Source organism: Musa acuminata, chromosome BXJ1-5 (assembly GCF_036884655.1).
Source record: "Musa acuminata AAA Group cultivar baxijiao chromosome BXJ1-5, Cavendish_Baxijiao_AAA, whole genome shotgun sequence".
In the NCBI taxonomy this organism is placed as follows: domain Eukaryota; kingdom Viridiplantae; phylum Streptophyta; class Magnoliopsida; order Zingiberales; family Musaceae; genus Musa; species Musa acuminata.
In genome coordinates, this window is record NC_088331.1 from 13787348 (window position 1) to 13800808 (window position 13461).

The 13461-nt window shown below is 40.5% G+C and overlaps 1 protein-coding gene, 1 long non-coding RNA gene and 1 pseudogene across 3 annotated transcripts; all 3 read right to left on the bottom strand.

The window, feature by feature from the left end:
• Positions 1-3933: 3933 nt before the first annotated feature.
• Positions 3934-7910, bottom strand: LOC116435307 (ribosome protein S18 pseudogene; annotated as a pseudogene). The gene is given in 5 exon segments (NR_165349.1): positions 3934-4381; positions 4480-4539; positions 5374-5469; positions 5734-6083; positions 7816-7910. The product of NR_165349.1 is annotated as a ribosome protein S18 pseudogene (transcript).
• Position 7911: 1 nt separating this feature from the next.
• Positions 7912-8514, bottom strand: LOC103973275 (uncharacterized). Its single transcript, NR_165199.1, is given in 2 exon segments — positions 7912-7947; positions 8199-8514. It is a non-coding gene; the product is annotated as an uncharacterized LOC103973275 (long non-coding RNA).
• A 1329-nt stretch (positions 8515-9843) lies between these two features.
• LOC135673842 (expansin-B16-like) lies at positions 9844-12696 on the bottom strand. The gene is made up of 4 exons (XM_065183197.1): positions 12418-12696; positions 11800-12106; positions 10930-11059; positions 9844-10175 (listed from the first exon to the last, which is right to left on the bottom strand). Exons 1-4 carry the CDS (start codon positions 12575-12577, stop codon positions 9981-9983), a joined length of 792 nt encoding a protein of 263 aa, XP_065039269.1. The 5' UTR covers positions 12578-12696; the 3' UTR covers positions 9844-9980.
• Positions 12697-13461: the final 765 nt, after the last annotated feature.

Sequence of the window (13461 nt, forward strand, 5' to 3'; positions counted from 1 at the left end):
TTTTACGTCTAAACGCAGTTTTACGTCTAAACGCAGTTTTACGTCTAAACGCAGTTTTACGTCTAAACGCAGATTTACGTCTAAACGCAGTTTTACGTCTAGACGCAGATTTACGTCTAAACTTTGAAACTCGTTTGTATAATTGCAGAAGGCAGTATGCAGTTGAAAACAAGACGTAAACGTGAACTGAAATCTGATGATTGAGCGAGGAAAGCCGATTTACGTCTGAATGCAGATTTGGAAGAACAGCACTTAGAACTTGTTCGTGAAAGCGCAGAGAGCAGTAGTGATGAGGGAGGTTTGCAGTAATGATAAAGTGCTCGAAAATAAACGCAAACCAGAGATTTAGAGTGGTTCGGTCAGCCTTGACCTACTCCACTTTTGGCTTCCTCCACCGATGAGGTTGCCGACGTCAACTAGATGCCTTCCTTCAATGGGCGAAGGCCAAACTTCCCTCTTACAGTTTCTCTCCTTTTGACAGGCTTAGGAGACAACCTTTACAGACCTTTCTTTCCTCTCTTTACAATTGAAAACTTGAAGAACAGAAGGAGGAGACTTAAAGGCTTTACAACACTTTTGAGCTCTTAGAATCACAGAAAAGATCAAGATTTCGGTATAGGTCTATTTCTTTTCAGTGCTGAATGGGTGGGGTATTTATAGGCCCCAACCCAATTCAAAATTCGAGCTCAAAACGATCAAATCGTTCAAATCCCAGAATTCTGGGATCAGGCGGTTGCACCTCTCGACTGGAGAGGTGGCACCGCCTGGCAGAGCTCGAAGACTGAGCTCTGCCGATTGCTTCTCTCTGCCAGAGCTCGAAGACTGAGCTCGATGGTTGCATCACCTGGCAGAGCTCGAAGACTGAGCTTGGTGGTTGCATCACCTCGCAAAGCTCGAAATCTGAGCTCGGTGGTTGCATCACCTGGCAGAGCTCGAAACTGAGCTCAGGCTGATGCACCTCTCTGCCAGAGCTCGAAGACTGAGCTTGGTGAATGCATCACCTGGCAGAGCTCGAGACTGAGCTCAGGCTGATGCACCTCTCTGCCAGAGCTCGAAGACTGAGCTCGGTGGTTGCATCGCCTGGCAGAGCTCGGAACTTGAGCTCTGGCGGTGCAACCTCTTGGCTGGGGCGGTTGCACCTCCCAGCCTCGCAGCCCTGGCGGTTGCACCTCCTGGCTGGGGCGGTTGCACCTCCCAACCCCACAACCCAGGCGGTTGCACCTCCTGGCTGGGGCGGTTGCACCTCCCAACCCCACAGCCCAGGCGGTTGCACCTCCTGGCTGGGGCGGTTGCACCTCCTGGTGCAATCAGGGTCCGAATGGTTCACTCCATTCGGCTCACTTTGAATCTTTTCAGGGGCCCAATTGCCCCAAGATTAAGCTAATGGGATCACCTCCCATTTTCATGCTTAATCATCATGCTAACTACGATTAACTCTAAGACAACTTCTGCAGCTTTGCTCCGATGCGTCAATCGCTTCTTCCGGCGAGTTTCCTGCCAACTTCCGTCGATCAACCGATGACCCTCGGTGATCCTTCTGCGGACATCCGGCATACTCCTGGACTTTGCGACGATCCACTTGGCGAGTTCCGACGAGCTTCGCTTGGCAAGCTTCTGGACTTCTCGGATCTGTTCTCTCTGAACCTCCGACGACCGTCCGAACTTCCGTCGAACTCTCGAACTCCCAACGTGATCATGATCTTGACTCCGGCGCAACTCCTGCTGCTTGTCTTACTCTCATCGTAGTTAATCCTGCACACTTATCTCAACACATAGATTAGATAACAAATGACAATTGACTTCATCATCAAAATCCGAGATTCAACAAAAAGCCCTAATTTGGGCTCAGTTAGCTCCTAATTGAGTTGGCTTAATTACATTCTAAACCAATCTAATTACGATATAAACTAACTCAATCTAGACAAATTATTACAAAGGACGAATCATCTATTGTCCGACATGTCATTGGTTCTTCCAGCACTTCGTTCGATCCTTCGGTGTATCGCCCAATCAGCATGTTGTCTTCTCGCAACATCCAATTTCCTTGGCGTAATGTCCGACCTTCTTGGCTCAATGCTTGAATTCATGGACCGAAGCATTCTACCGACACGCTGATCGATCCTACGACCGGATATCCAATCTCCTAATATGTTTAACTCCAGCCCAACATCCAATTCCTCATGCTTTAATTAATTTGTCTCACCTCGAAGCTAGTCATAAAATTATCAATTGGTTTCACCATCAAAATCTGATATATGTATGTATATATATATATATATATAAATATGTATATATATACATATATATATGTATATATATATTTATATATATACATATATATATGTATATATATATATATATATATACATATATATATGTATATATATATATATATACATATATATATGTATATATATATATATATATATATACATATATATATGTATATATATATATATATATACATGTATATGTATATATGTATATATATATATATACATGTATATGTATATATATATGTATATATATATATATACATATATATGTATATATATATATATACATATATATGTATATATGTATATATATGTATATATACATATACATGTATATATATATGTATATATACATACATATATATATATATAAATATATATACATACATATATATATATATATACATATATACATATATACATATATACATATATACATATATATATATATACATATATATATATATACATATATATATATATATACATATATATATATATACATATATATATATATATACATATATATATATATATATACATATATATATATACATATATACATATATATATATACATATATACATATATATATACATATATACATATATATATACATATATACATATATATATACATATATACATATATATATACATATATACATATATATATACATATATATATATATATACATATATATATATATACATACATATATATATATATATATATTCTTTTGGGGGAACTCCAATTAAAACACCTTCCTTCATAATTTCTATATAATTATATCATCAACACTTATTCAATTTGTCATTCCATTAAAGACTCCATTAAGTATATATTTTTTTTGAAGTTATTTTTATTAAAATTTTCTTATTCATAATCCAATCCAAAACTTCTCATAAAAAAATCGAACATTTTGACAATTGGCTCCAACGTAGTTCAATCCAAAATTTCTATTACTTTTCAACATTTTGACAATCGACTCCAAATGTTCGTGGCTCAACGAAGAGGAAGATCTTGATCCCCCCTCGGCTTCTTTCATTCATTCGTCGTCGGCAAATTATCTTTGGCTCTCGTGGAAGTCCCATAATGATTACAAACATCCATAATCAATCACAGCTTTGCATCCAACTCAAAATCCGAGGGCAACGGTAAGATCTCTCTGCAAACCCAACACAACATTCCTACACTCTCTTTTTATGATTGTTATATTTGATCAAGATTACATGTCTCTCACCCGTTACTGTTCCTTCAATACAACTTCTCCCACAAAGGCGAAGGCGAAAACATGAGCGGTCCTCCAATGCCTTTAAAAACAATCTCTCACATCTATTCAAGTCAGTTCTGACTGAGCAACTTAAGCAAATCTCAGTCACTTATAAACCTAACTCGAGATATTATCTAGAAAGTAGTAGACTAAAACATCATCAAAACTATTTTGCACATATTTTAACAAATTTTACAAGACAACTAATCTTTTTTTTTTTTCTTTGTATGAACTTCTTATAGCCTAATTTATTACTTTATTTTAAAAAAAAATACATATTCATTTATATTTTGCAAAAGGAAACTCAATTTAATAGCAGATTTCATTCTACGCATAAAAACACCAAAGATATCATCCTCAAAAGGACTACTACAAAAATAATCAATGAGAAAGCCCATGCAGTGGAGGAAAGCAAATCGTTGCTCTGAGCTGTGATCTCTGTTATCATGAGAATAATAGACGTCAAGCCTAAAGCAAAATGATGAACAACTTTCTACAGAAGGCAGTAACATTTATTGAGCTAAATATCTGATGAGTGTAAACAGCCACCTTTTTGTTGTCCCCCTTTTACTGCCTCTTGGTTGTCAAGATAAAAGATTCATACACCTGAATTAAACCTAGCTGGCTTAATGCCACCTCAGCTTTCCTCCTAAGGATTTGTGGCAGTGCTTGCGGTGTTATGTTCGTGTTCGTAATCCTCAGCTTCATCTTTCATACTTCTCCCAAAGATAAAAGGCTTCGTTCCCATGGTAGTGAACGGCATTAGCCCAAAAGCCCGTGCAGTTTTAATCTCCCTCGCAACTTTCCTCTGAGCTTTGGCACTGATACGAGTCTGCAGAGAAACCATGACGGTAAGTGATCGAAAGAACGGCCATATCATTTCTCTGAAATTCTCAATGGCAAATTATAAGAGTGGGATTCAATCTTGACCTTGCTTCTTTTAATTATAATTCCTGCTTCAGTCAGAAAATTTGAGAGGAACCTCACATTCTGCATTGGATCATCCCAGATGTCAGAACAACATAAGAAAAGGCCAATTTAATTAATTTCTAGAAGAAAAAGAATTAAGAGAAACCCAAGACATTCAAAAACAAAGACAGAAAGATTAGTGATGAGATCGGCTGCACAGTGCTACAAACAAAATCAGAAAGAAATTTCTCTCCAAAAACTTTCATAAACTAGGACAGAATTTCCAATGCAAACATATCCAACCTCTTCCAAATAGAAGAGCACTTTACTGTTTGTGATAAATCAACCAGAAAAAAAGATGTCAGATACCTCAGAGTAGATAGATCACACATAGGGACCACATTTCCAAGAATGCTTCATTATCACTGTTATAATATGCTGAAATTACAGATATCTAATGGCGGCAGAAATGCTAAATATCTATTGGGGGCTACTATATTAATAGAACAACTTGAACTAATCAGAGTTTAAGAATATCAATACAAACATATCAGTGTAGCTTTGGTTAAGGGCTCTAGAACTCTGGGTATGAAGTCATTTTTTTTACTAAAATAGTGCACAGTGAAGTACCTACGTCAATTCAAAATCTTAACTGTTCAATTTGCTCCATGGAAACATATATAGCCTCAAAATAGGAAGAGTCTGTTAGAGACAAAGTCAATAGAAAATTTATTGGGTATAAAGATATGCGCATATGCACCAATACATTATTTAGAACTTAAAATGTATTATAGTGATAGTGAAAGCAGGTCAATCATATTGTCAGGTTCTGACTCAATGAAGTTGCAAACTACAATGTGATATCAATGCAAATTTTTAAGTATATGAAGAAGCCAAAAAGTATTATGAGCCTACCCTGAAATCAGCTTTCTTCAGAACCTCTTGTGTGGTTGTCTCAAACTCATTTCTTTTGAATCTCTTTTGAACCCCAGGTTTTGTAAGATCAAGATCCTAAATGCAGCCACAGGAAAAAAGTGAGGATGAAAGCATACAAGTAATAATAACAGTTTAAAAGAAAAACTATATGACTCTAATAATATATATCTAGGGTACTAAATAACATATGAACTATATGATTAGCATTCATTTAGATATTTGTTGTCTTGCTACAAAAACAAAAATAGTCATACATAAGATAGCAACCATAGAACTAAAAATAAAAAACTTACTGCCAAGGGAAAAGGCAAAAAAGCTAGCAATTAGAATGCCTCTTACCCTTGTTGTGTAAGTCATACCAGGATAAAATGTCACATCTGGTCTAAATTTATAATTTTCATCGTGTATCTCATCACTAAAAACAAACGTACGAGCTGCTTCCTTCAACTTTTCATCCATACCATCTGACAATGAATTAAAACTATCACTTATACCATCTATGATTCGAGAATCATCACTGTTCAATTTGGAGCCAATGCCAGATCTTCCATGAGCCTTCTCAAGTTTGTCAAGTTTGCGATAAAATGAATCATTTATTTCATTATTGCTTATATCACCAAATAAGCGTCGTTCAAAGTCATCTGAGCTCTCAAACGAATTATCACTGTTTCGGCCAGAATTACCATTATCTGTTTGGACCAGAGAAAGAACAACAGTGTAAACGTTAACACAGAAATAAGACACTGATAGAAAAAAAGATCAAACAAAGTTTTAAATAAAATTGACTGCTAAAATGTTGCCAAATGTACACAAAGCATGTTAATGTCTCTTTTGATAAAACACCTAGGATCTAGAAGTGGCTAAATTTTGTGAATAAGAAATGTTTTCCATTCACCAACAAGTAGGTGCAGCTCTGGAAAAAGATAAAATGAGGAAAGACAACTAAGCATGACATGTTTGAAGGAGACATCTAAATATCCTCGTTAGATGAGGCAAATTGGATAGGATTAGTGGTGTGAGAAAATACAGAAGGAGAAATAAGAATATATTATTAAAACAATAAAAAGAAAGTTCACTACTTTTAGTTTAAGTAGGATGTTTTCCTACCAAAACCCAAGAGAGAAAAAAGATCCACATAGCCAACCCAAACAGTTGAGACATTTCAGCTAAAAGTAAGTTAGGAAGTGAAAGAAGCACATCTAATAGGTGGCCATAAAAATTTCAAGAACACAGCCGGAAAGAGCATTACAAAATACAACATTTTTCAGAAATAAAGTAGGGATGTATTTTCAAACAGGTTCTTGTAATTGATTCGTGCCTGCAAAATATAGAATTACCAAACAATGGATCTCGCTGAGAGGTTGTTATCTTTACAATTCACATGACAACAAATTTACGGCCTTCTAAAATGAGAATTCATCAGAATACACTCAGTCCATGGCCGTGTGCTATCCTAAGCTGTTATCATTGCGGCAGTTGTCAGCCGAGAATACAAAACTGCAGAGAATGAATGCACAAAAAATTTATCAATACAAATGCTGCCATGACCTACTCAAGTAGGAGTTTTTGGTTGAAGGGGAAAGCTGATCATGAGCTCTAGCCACCATAACAGTGATGAAAGATTAAGATGATAGTTTGCTATTACGTAACATTTTTTATATTGACCATGCAGCAATGGATAAATGGGTGTATCTTACAAACCAAATTTTTAGAGATCAAAATCATATACGATGTACATACAAAATGGATTACTGAGTAGTGAGACATTTGATTGGACTTGCATAAATAAATTATAATTCATCAACTGTGATAGCAGAAAATACCAGAAATCAACAGAAGATGCTATGCATGATGCAGATCTCCTATTGGGGCAGGGTTCAATTTTGCAGACAACTAGACTTGTTGACTGAAGCTGTCAGCTCAACAATATGGACTATGGAGCAGAGTCAGAATGTTTAAATTCTGAGATTATGAATTAGACGTCTGCATGAGTTTCTCATCCCATCTCTCATTTAGTGTGACTCGAGAGGAAAGCATGCATGACTTCAACATACTTGGGGATGGCTCATTGGCTGGCATCCAAATTAACCTTGAGTCCATGACAAGATCAACCAAAGGGGCTTAGCAACACTACCTACGAGATATTGGCTCCTCAACTCACTCATCCACTAATGTCCCTGATAAAAAAGAAGACACTTGATTTGCATACCATATGTTCGACATACTTCCCAAAGCAATGACATATCAATTCCATCGCATACATAAAAATTACAATGGTTCATAAGGAACTATAAGCAAATTTTACATAATTAGTATACAACAAACATTGACAAACTCGCTCCAACAGAATTGAGATACAAAGGAAAGGAGGTGCAGAAGAAGTTTATCTAATTGAGGGGGAGAAAGAAAGTAATCAGATACCAGTGCGAAAGGATTGGTGTCTGAAGAAGAGAGGCAGCACTTGTTTGGAGGAGAGAAGCCCACACAAGCTAGGCTGACGCAGAAGTTCTTTTTGCAATGCTATCCTTCTCATCATTTGCTTCACGAACGATGCTATCACACTAAGGAGCAAGTTACAGATTGAATACCACAGTGGAGATAATAATCTTAAAAGGCATAAAAACAAACACCCAATGTGAAAGAATCATTACCAAAGAGAAACTTGAGGATAACGAAAATTTTACAGGCAAAAACACAAACATCATTATTACGAACACACACACGTCCGTTACTTGACATAGATTTGCCCCAAAACAAACACAAAAAGCCAGAAAAACAAGACAACACAAAAGCTCACGACTTACCAAGAAGTTCGAAAGGGTAAAGAATGAAGAGGATCGAAGGCCAGAGAGAGAAATAGAGAGGTACGAGGGGAAAGACGAGTTTGAGGAGCACCCGAAAAGCAGGCAGAGGAGGCCATGGGAGGACGGAGGATACCGCGGCTAGATCGAGGAGGAGGAGGAGGAGGAGGCTCCGGGAGGATGGAGGATACGGCGGCGGCAGCGATGGCGGCGAGATCAAGGAGGCGGCCTGGGGGCAGGCAGCGCACTGGAGCCGTGGGAAGAAGGGTGCGTCGAGCAGCTTCGGCGGCGCGCGAGTCGTTGGTGTATCATCCACGACCTAAATGAAACTCGAGTGCAACCCGGCACCGACCGTGTAAGAGATTAGTGGTGACATTAAAAGCCCAGAAAGCCCATCAAACTCGGCCCATGCGCCCCATGCGGTCCAAGTACAATTCCCGACGACGCCAGGATTCCTCCGCCGCCACCCGCATGTCCTTCCTGCCGCCAGGATCCTCATCTCCGCGGGGAGAGGCGAGGAGGGCGTCTGGGCGAAGACGAGGAGGAAGAGGAAGAGGAGGAGGCACTGCCTCTCGTCGCCGAGGGATCGGTGCATCGCCAGATGAGCCGAGGACGAGGGAGCAGCGAAGCAGACGACTGCTGTTCGTAAGGGAGTGGGAACAGTGAAGCGGACAAGGAGGTCAGCGGACGGTTGCAGTTGTGGCAGTTGTTTGTTATTATTGGGATAAAAATGATGGCCAGCATTAAACATCTAATTTGATCACTTGATTATTTTTATTTATTTATACAAAAATTATGATTTAAACATAAATATATATATCACGTCTCTTTTTTTTTTTTGGTTGCATAATTACATTTTTTTTATTTTCACTTTATTTATAAGTATACCGATTTTAAGAAATATCCTTCGTTTTGGATTTTTTTTTAATAAAATTTTTCCCATTACTGTCCCATTTTTTTAATCTCAAAATAACTCGAGTTGAACAGTCAAAAGGTCTCAGGAGTTAGTATTTTTAAATAAAATTATATCATTTTTTCGAAAGCACTAATAGAAAACATAAAAAAAGGGATGACAACTGGAAAAAGTCTAAATTGAGAAGATTTTTCGGAAATTCGTCTTATATAAGATGAATTTTGTTTTTTTATCACAAATAACTCCTCTTTTGTAAGTAATGACCAAAGTGTGCGAGAAGTTGCTGTGGTAGCAGCATATCAGAGATGGAGATGGAGCATAGCTTTCACCTCTCATCCAATGAATTGATGTCTCGACATCCCGAGATGTGCCATCAATCCGACCCCACCCCATCACAAACAACGCCCCTTGGCTCCCAAAGATAAGACCATGTGCCATGTGCCATGTCCATGGTGGAGCACAGCGTCACCACAGCAAAAGAATCTAACACCAGCCATGTGACTCCCCCGTCCGCGAAAGCAGGTCACAGGCGCAATAGCCACCAGCCATGACGAAGACGACCCGGTTTTACACCAACCACCAACAGTGAAAGAATCCGTAAAAAGAGAGTTCCAAGGTGGACAAGCCACTGAAACAGGACGACGCTCGCTCTCTCTCCCCTTCGGAGAGGGCTACAAAGGGACGCACATTGCTGAGCCCCCATGGCTCCACAACATTTACACACCCACACAGCTTACTTCAAACACACTTGCATAGCCCGCCGGATCGCCTTTGCATTTCCTGCGGGAACATGTACCAGGCTTGTTCTCAAGGTTTTATTCTTCTTCTGCCATTCATTGATGGCGTACCTTCTTCTTCTTCTTCTTCTTCGATCAAAGGAAGTTAAGGCGAGAGGTGTAGGTGGCCTTGGGAGACCAGTTTCTTGGAATCACGTCCCGGGCTGAGAGGGTCCTTTGGGTGGTCAATGTGGTGAGCTTCACTGAGAATGGCCCCTGCAGAGGCCCCCCAATGATGCACCAACTCGCTCCCCACACGTGCTTCATCTCTAGCCACTTCATGGAATTTGCCTGCAAGAGAAATATGCACTTAACTGCAAAAGAAGTGTATCAGTTCTTGACCGGACAGGGAGGAGCCTTTCCAACCTTCCAATGTAATGAGGAATCGGTGACCGAGAAATATGAATCCTAAAAAGTGGGATCAAGAGTGCTGCCTGCAACTTTAGCTCCAAAGAGGAGAAGAATAAAGAGCTTTAGTTGCATCAATTCTTGTCTTAAAGTTGTGAGTGCATTCATCAATCAGGTTTTGGCCCACAACACTAACAACAAGAAAGTTCTTCTAAGATTCTTAGCATTATTATACTTATCACTCTTCTCTAAGACAACGACAACCATTCATCACTGCAAGATCTACAGTCATGTCAGACAAATAGCAGAATCCTTGATGAAATCTTATCTTCATAAATAAAACTACAACTTGATGAGCTACTGATGATGGATTGGATTTGCCCGGTCAACACAACTCCTATTTTCTTCAAAGATGATAAATAGGCAGACCAACTTGTGGCAGACAGGCAAACCAGACACTGGGACATTTGTTTGGGCTTTATTGTTTAGATAAATGTTACTTTTACAACCATAAAAAGAGGAGGATAAATTGCAGCAAAACTCCTAGAGCAGAGCTGTTCTTTCACCTAAACATTTTAGCTACAAACAGATTGTGGAACAAACTGCATCATTTCCATCTGTGCCGGTTCATGTAGGAGAAGCGTCAAACTACAACTTAGATAAGAACATAAAGCAGATATAAGGTAGGAAATTGTACTTGTTTTATATGCATGGATCCGATATCTCCATCATCACCCTCAAACTCCACAAGAAGAGAGAGCCAAAAGTTCGTGGAACCTTCGTTTACATGAAACGCGATATTCTTTCCCGGGTACTTGCATGGAGTCCTGAAAAATACAACATTCGAAGATAAATTTTTGATCGAACTATATTTGCTAATGTAAGAATTAAATCACATGATGGTGGATTTCCGATATAATCCTCGACCTTGGCTGATGCTCTATGATTTTTCCAGGCTAATTTGGCAATTACTCTGAAAATTCAAGAGATTGGTAGAGCTAAACACTAAAATCACATGCTTCATAGACTGCTCTGATGAGCATCAAGGAAAGCTTCTGATCCCATTCATCAACAGAATTAACACATCCTTCTCTATCTGATGATCCCACAACACCGACTTATGATCCAATTTTAGGAGCCGGTTTTAGCAATAAGGACTAATTAGTGCAAGTATTCAGTTCTACAAGGAGCAACATCATTCAGCAATCTTTTTTCATGTTCCAGATCAAATCTTATGCTCTCTATCTCACTCTGCGGTAACTTTTTTAAGTTTAATTTGAGTTCACCAGTAAAAGATTTCTCATAAATTTGGTGATTACTATGTGCATGACTAAGAAAATTGTCAGGAATCTCGATAGCCACCGATCTAATATGTGCTCAAGTCACACTCACACATATATGAGACAACAAACAATTGCATAAAAATGCCAAAAGCAGTTCCCTGTCTTGTATGATGAACAAAATAAGGGGCGTCCGAAAATGTCGTCTTTTGCACGAAAATGTCGGCATTTGCACATAAATGTGGTAAACGGGGTTGTCGTCATCGATGTTTCGATGCTTAGCTTACCTGCAGAATATGACGGAGATCTCGCCACGGTCGCGCAGCTGGCCGGCCTCGCCCGCGACGGCCATGCGGCCGAAAGCGGCACCGCTGAGGTCGAAATGCGTGTGGCCGGAGGCGCAGTACCCGCCGGGACACTCGTCGGTGACGATGACGGTGACGGCGCGGCGGGAGCAGATGGCGGGGTCGAGGCACCGCACCTTGTAGCAGGCGCCGCAGCCCTCGCCGCCCTTGAACAGCACCGGGCTCACCGCCCCCACCCGCGCCCGCAGCGGCTTCACGTCCACCAGCGTCCCGTACCCGCACGCTCCACCTGCCATCCACGAAACATCACCAAAGCTTTATTTCCATGACAGCACGGAGGCGGCCAAATTAGCACCGAAGGAGGGCGACGGCCAACACGATGAGATACGGTCGTCGCCCTACACACGCAACGCCTTCATCCACCACACCGCTCTTGCCACGCAGCCAGAGTCAAGCGGGACCCGCGAGCAAGCGGGGTGAACGCCCAACGGCTACGAAGCCGCCAACGGCTAGAAACGCAAGCTCACGTGCGCGCCCGTCCGATCTTAATCTAATGGTGGCGAGGGGAAGGGGAAGAGGTAGGGAAGGGCGAGAGCTCACCGTCGCTGCCGTCGCCCTCGGCGCTGCCGTACCACGTGGCAGTCGCCGGGTGCCAATGCGGGTCGAAAACCGCAAACGCCTCGCCGGCGTCGAAGAAGAAGAAGAGGAAGCAAAACAAGAACAAAAAGAAGCCGCAGCTGGAGGAGGAGGAAGAAGTCATTGTGAGCTTCTCTCCTCGCTTTTAGGCTTCCAGGAGGCCAAGTATCAGCTCCAGTGTCCGGATCTCGATGTGCAAACGGCCACTGCAGTTTGCCTCACTTATATAGACCAACAAACCCACCTCTCACCACCCCATAAAATATTGCTCATGCTTAACGCCCCAAACTACTGGCAACAAACAGTACTTGGATCTCCAGAGAGAGAGAGAGAGAGAGAGGCGGGGGCGAGGGAGACAAGCTCAGCAAGTCCCACTGCAGAGGGGGAGTAATTTTGGGTTGCCGCCAATGACTACATGGACGGGGGACCAGAATCGATCCGACGCCGGGCCCCGTCATGTTGTGCTGCTCCATGTGCACTCCCACGTCGCGTAATTACGAGATTGACCCTGTCACGTATGCGGCTCACTCGGTGTGCCGACAGTGGCTCGACCGTTATAAACCAGGAAACAATTTGGTTCCGTTAGTTAGTTGAAGGGTCAATTCTTACCGAGCTTTTCTTATTAATTTCCATTATAGTGGGCTTATCGAAACCAAGGAGGTATGACGGAGGATATGTCGGCTCTTAATTCCTTATATTAACCTTTTTTATTTATTTATTTTCCCTATCACCAAATGGTGGGTGCAACACGTGCCTATCGCAATCTTGAAGATGATGTTTCGTCAGAAATCTTTTTAATATATATATATATATATATATATATATATATATATATGTCATTGCACGGTGTTCATATTTGTCTTTCCAATATTGTTGATAGCCAATTTTTATTGAAAACACATCACATTTTTAAAGAAATCCGATGGGAATTAACAAATAATGATGGGCAAGTTGCGTGGTCTTGCAATGATTATGGTTGTAAATTTAGCCAGTTAAAGAGGGTATTTT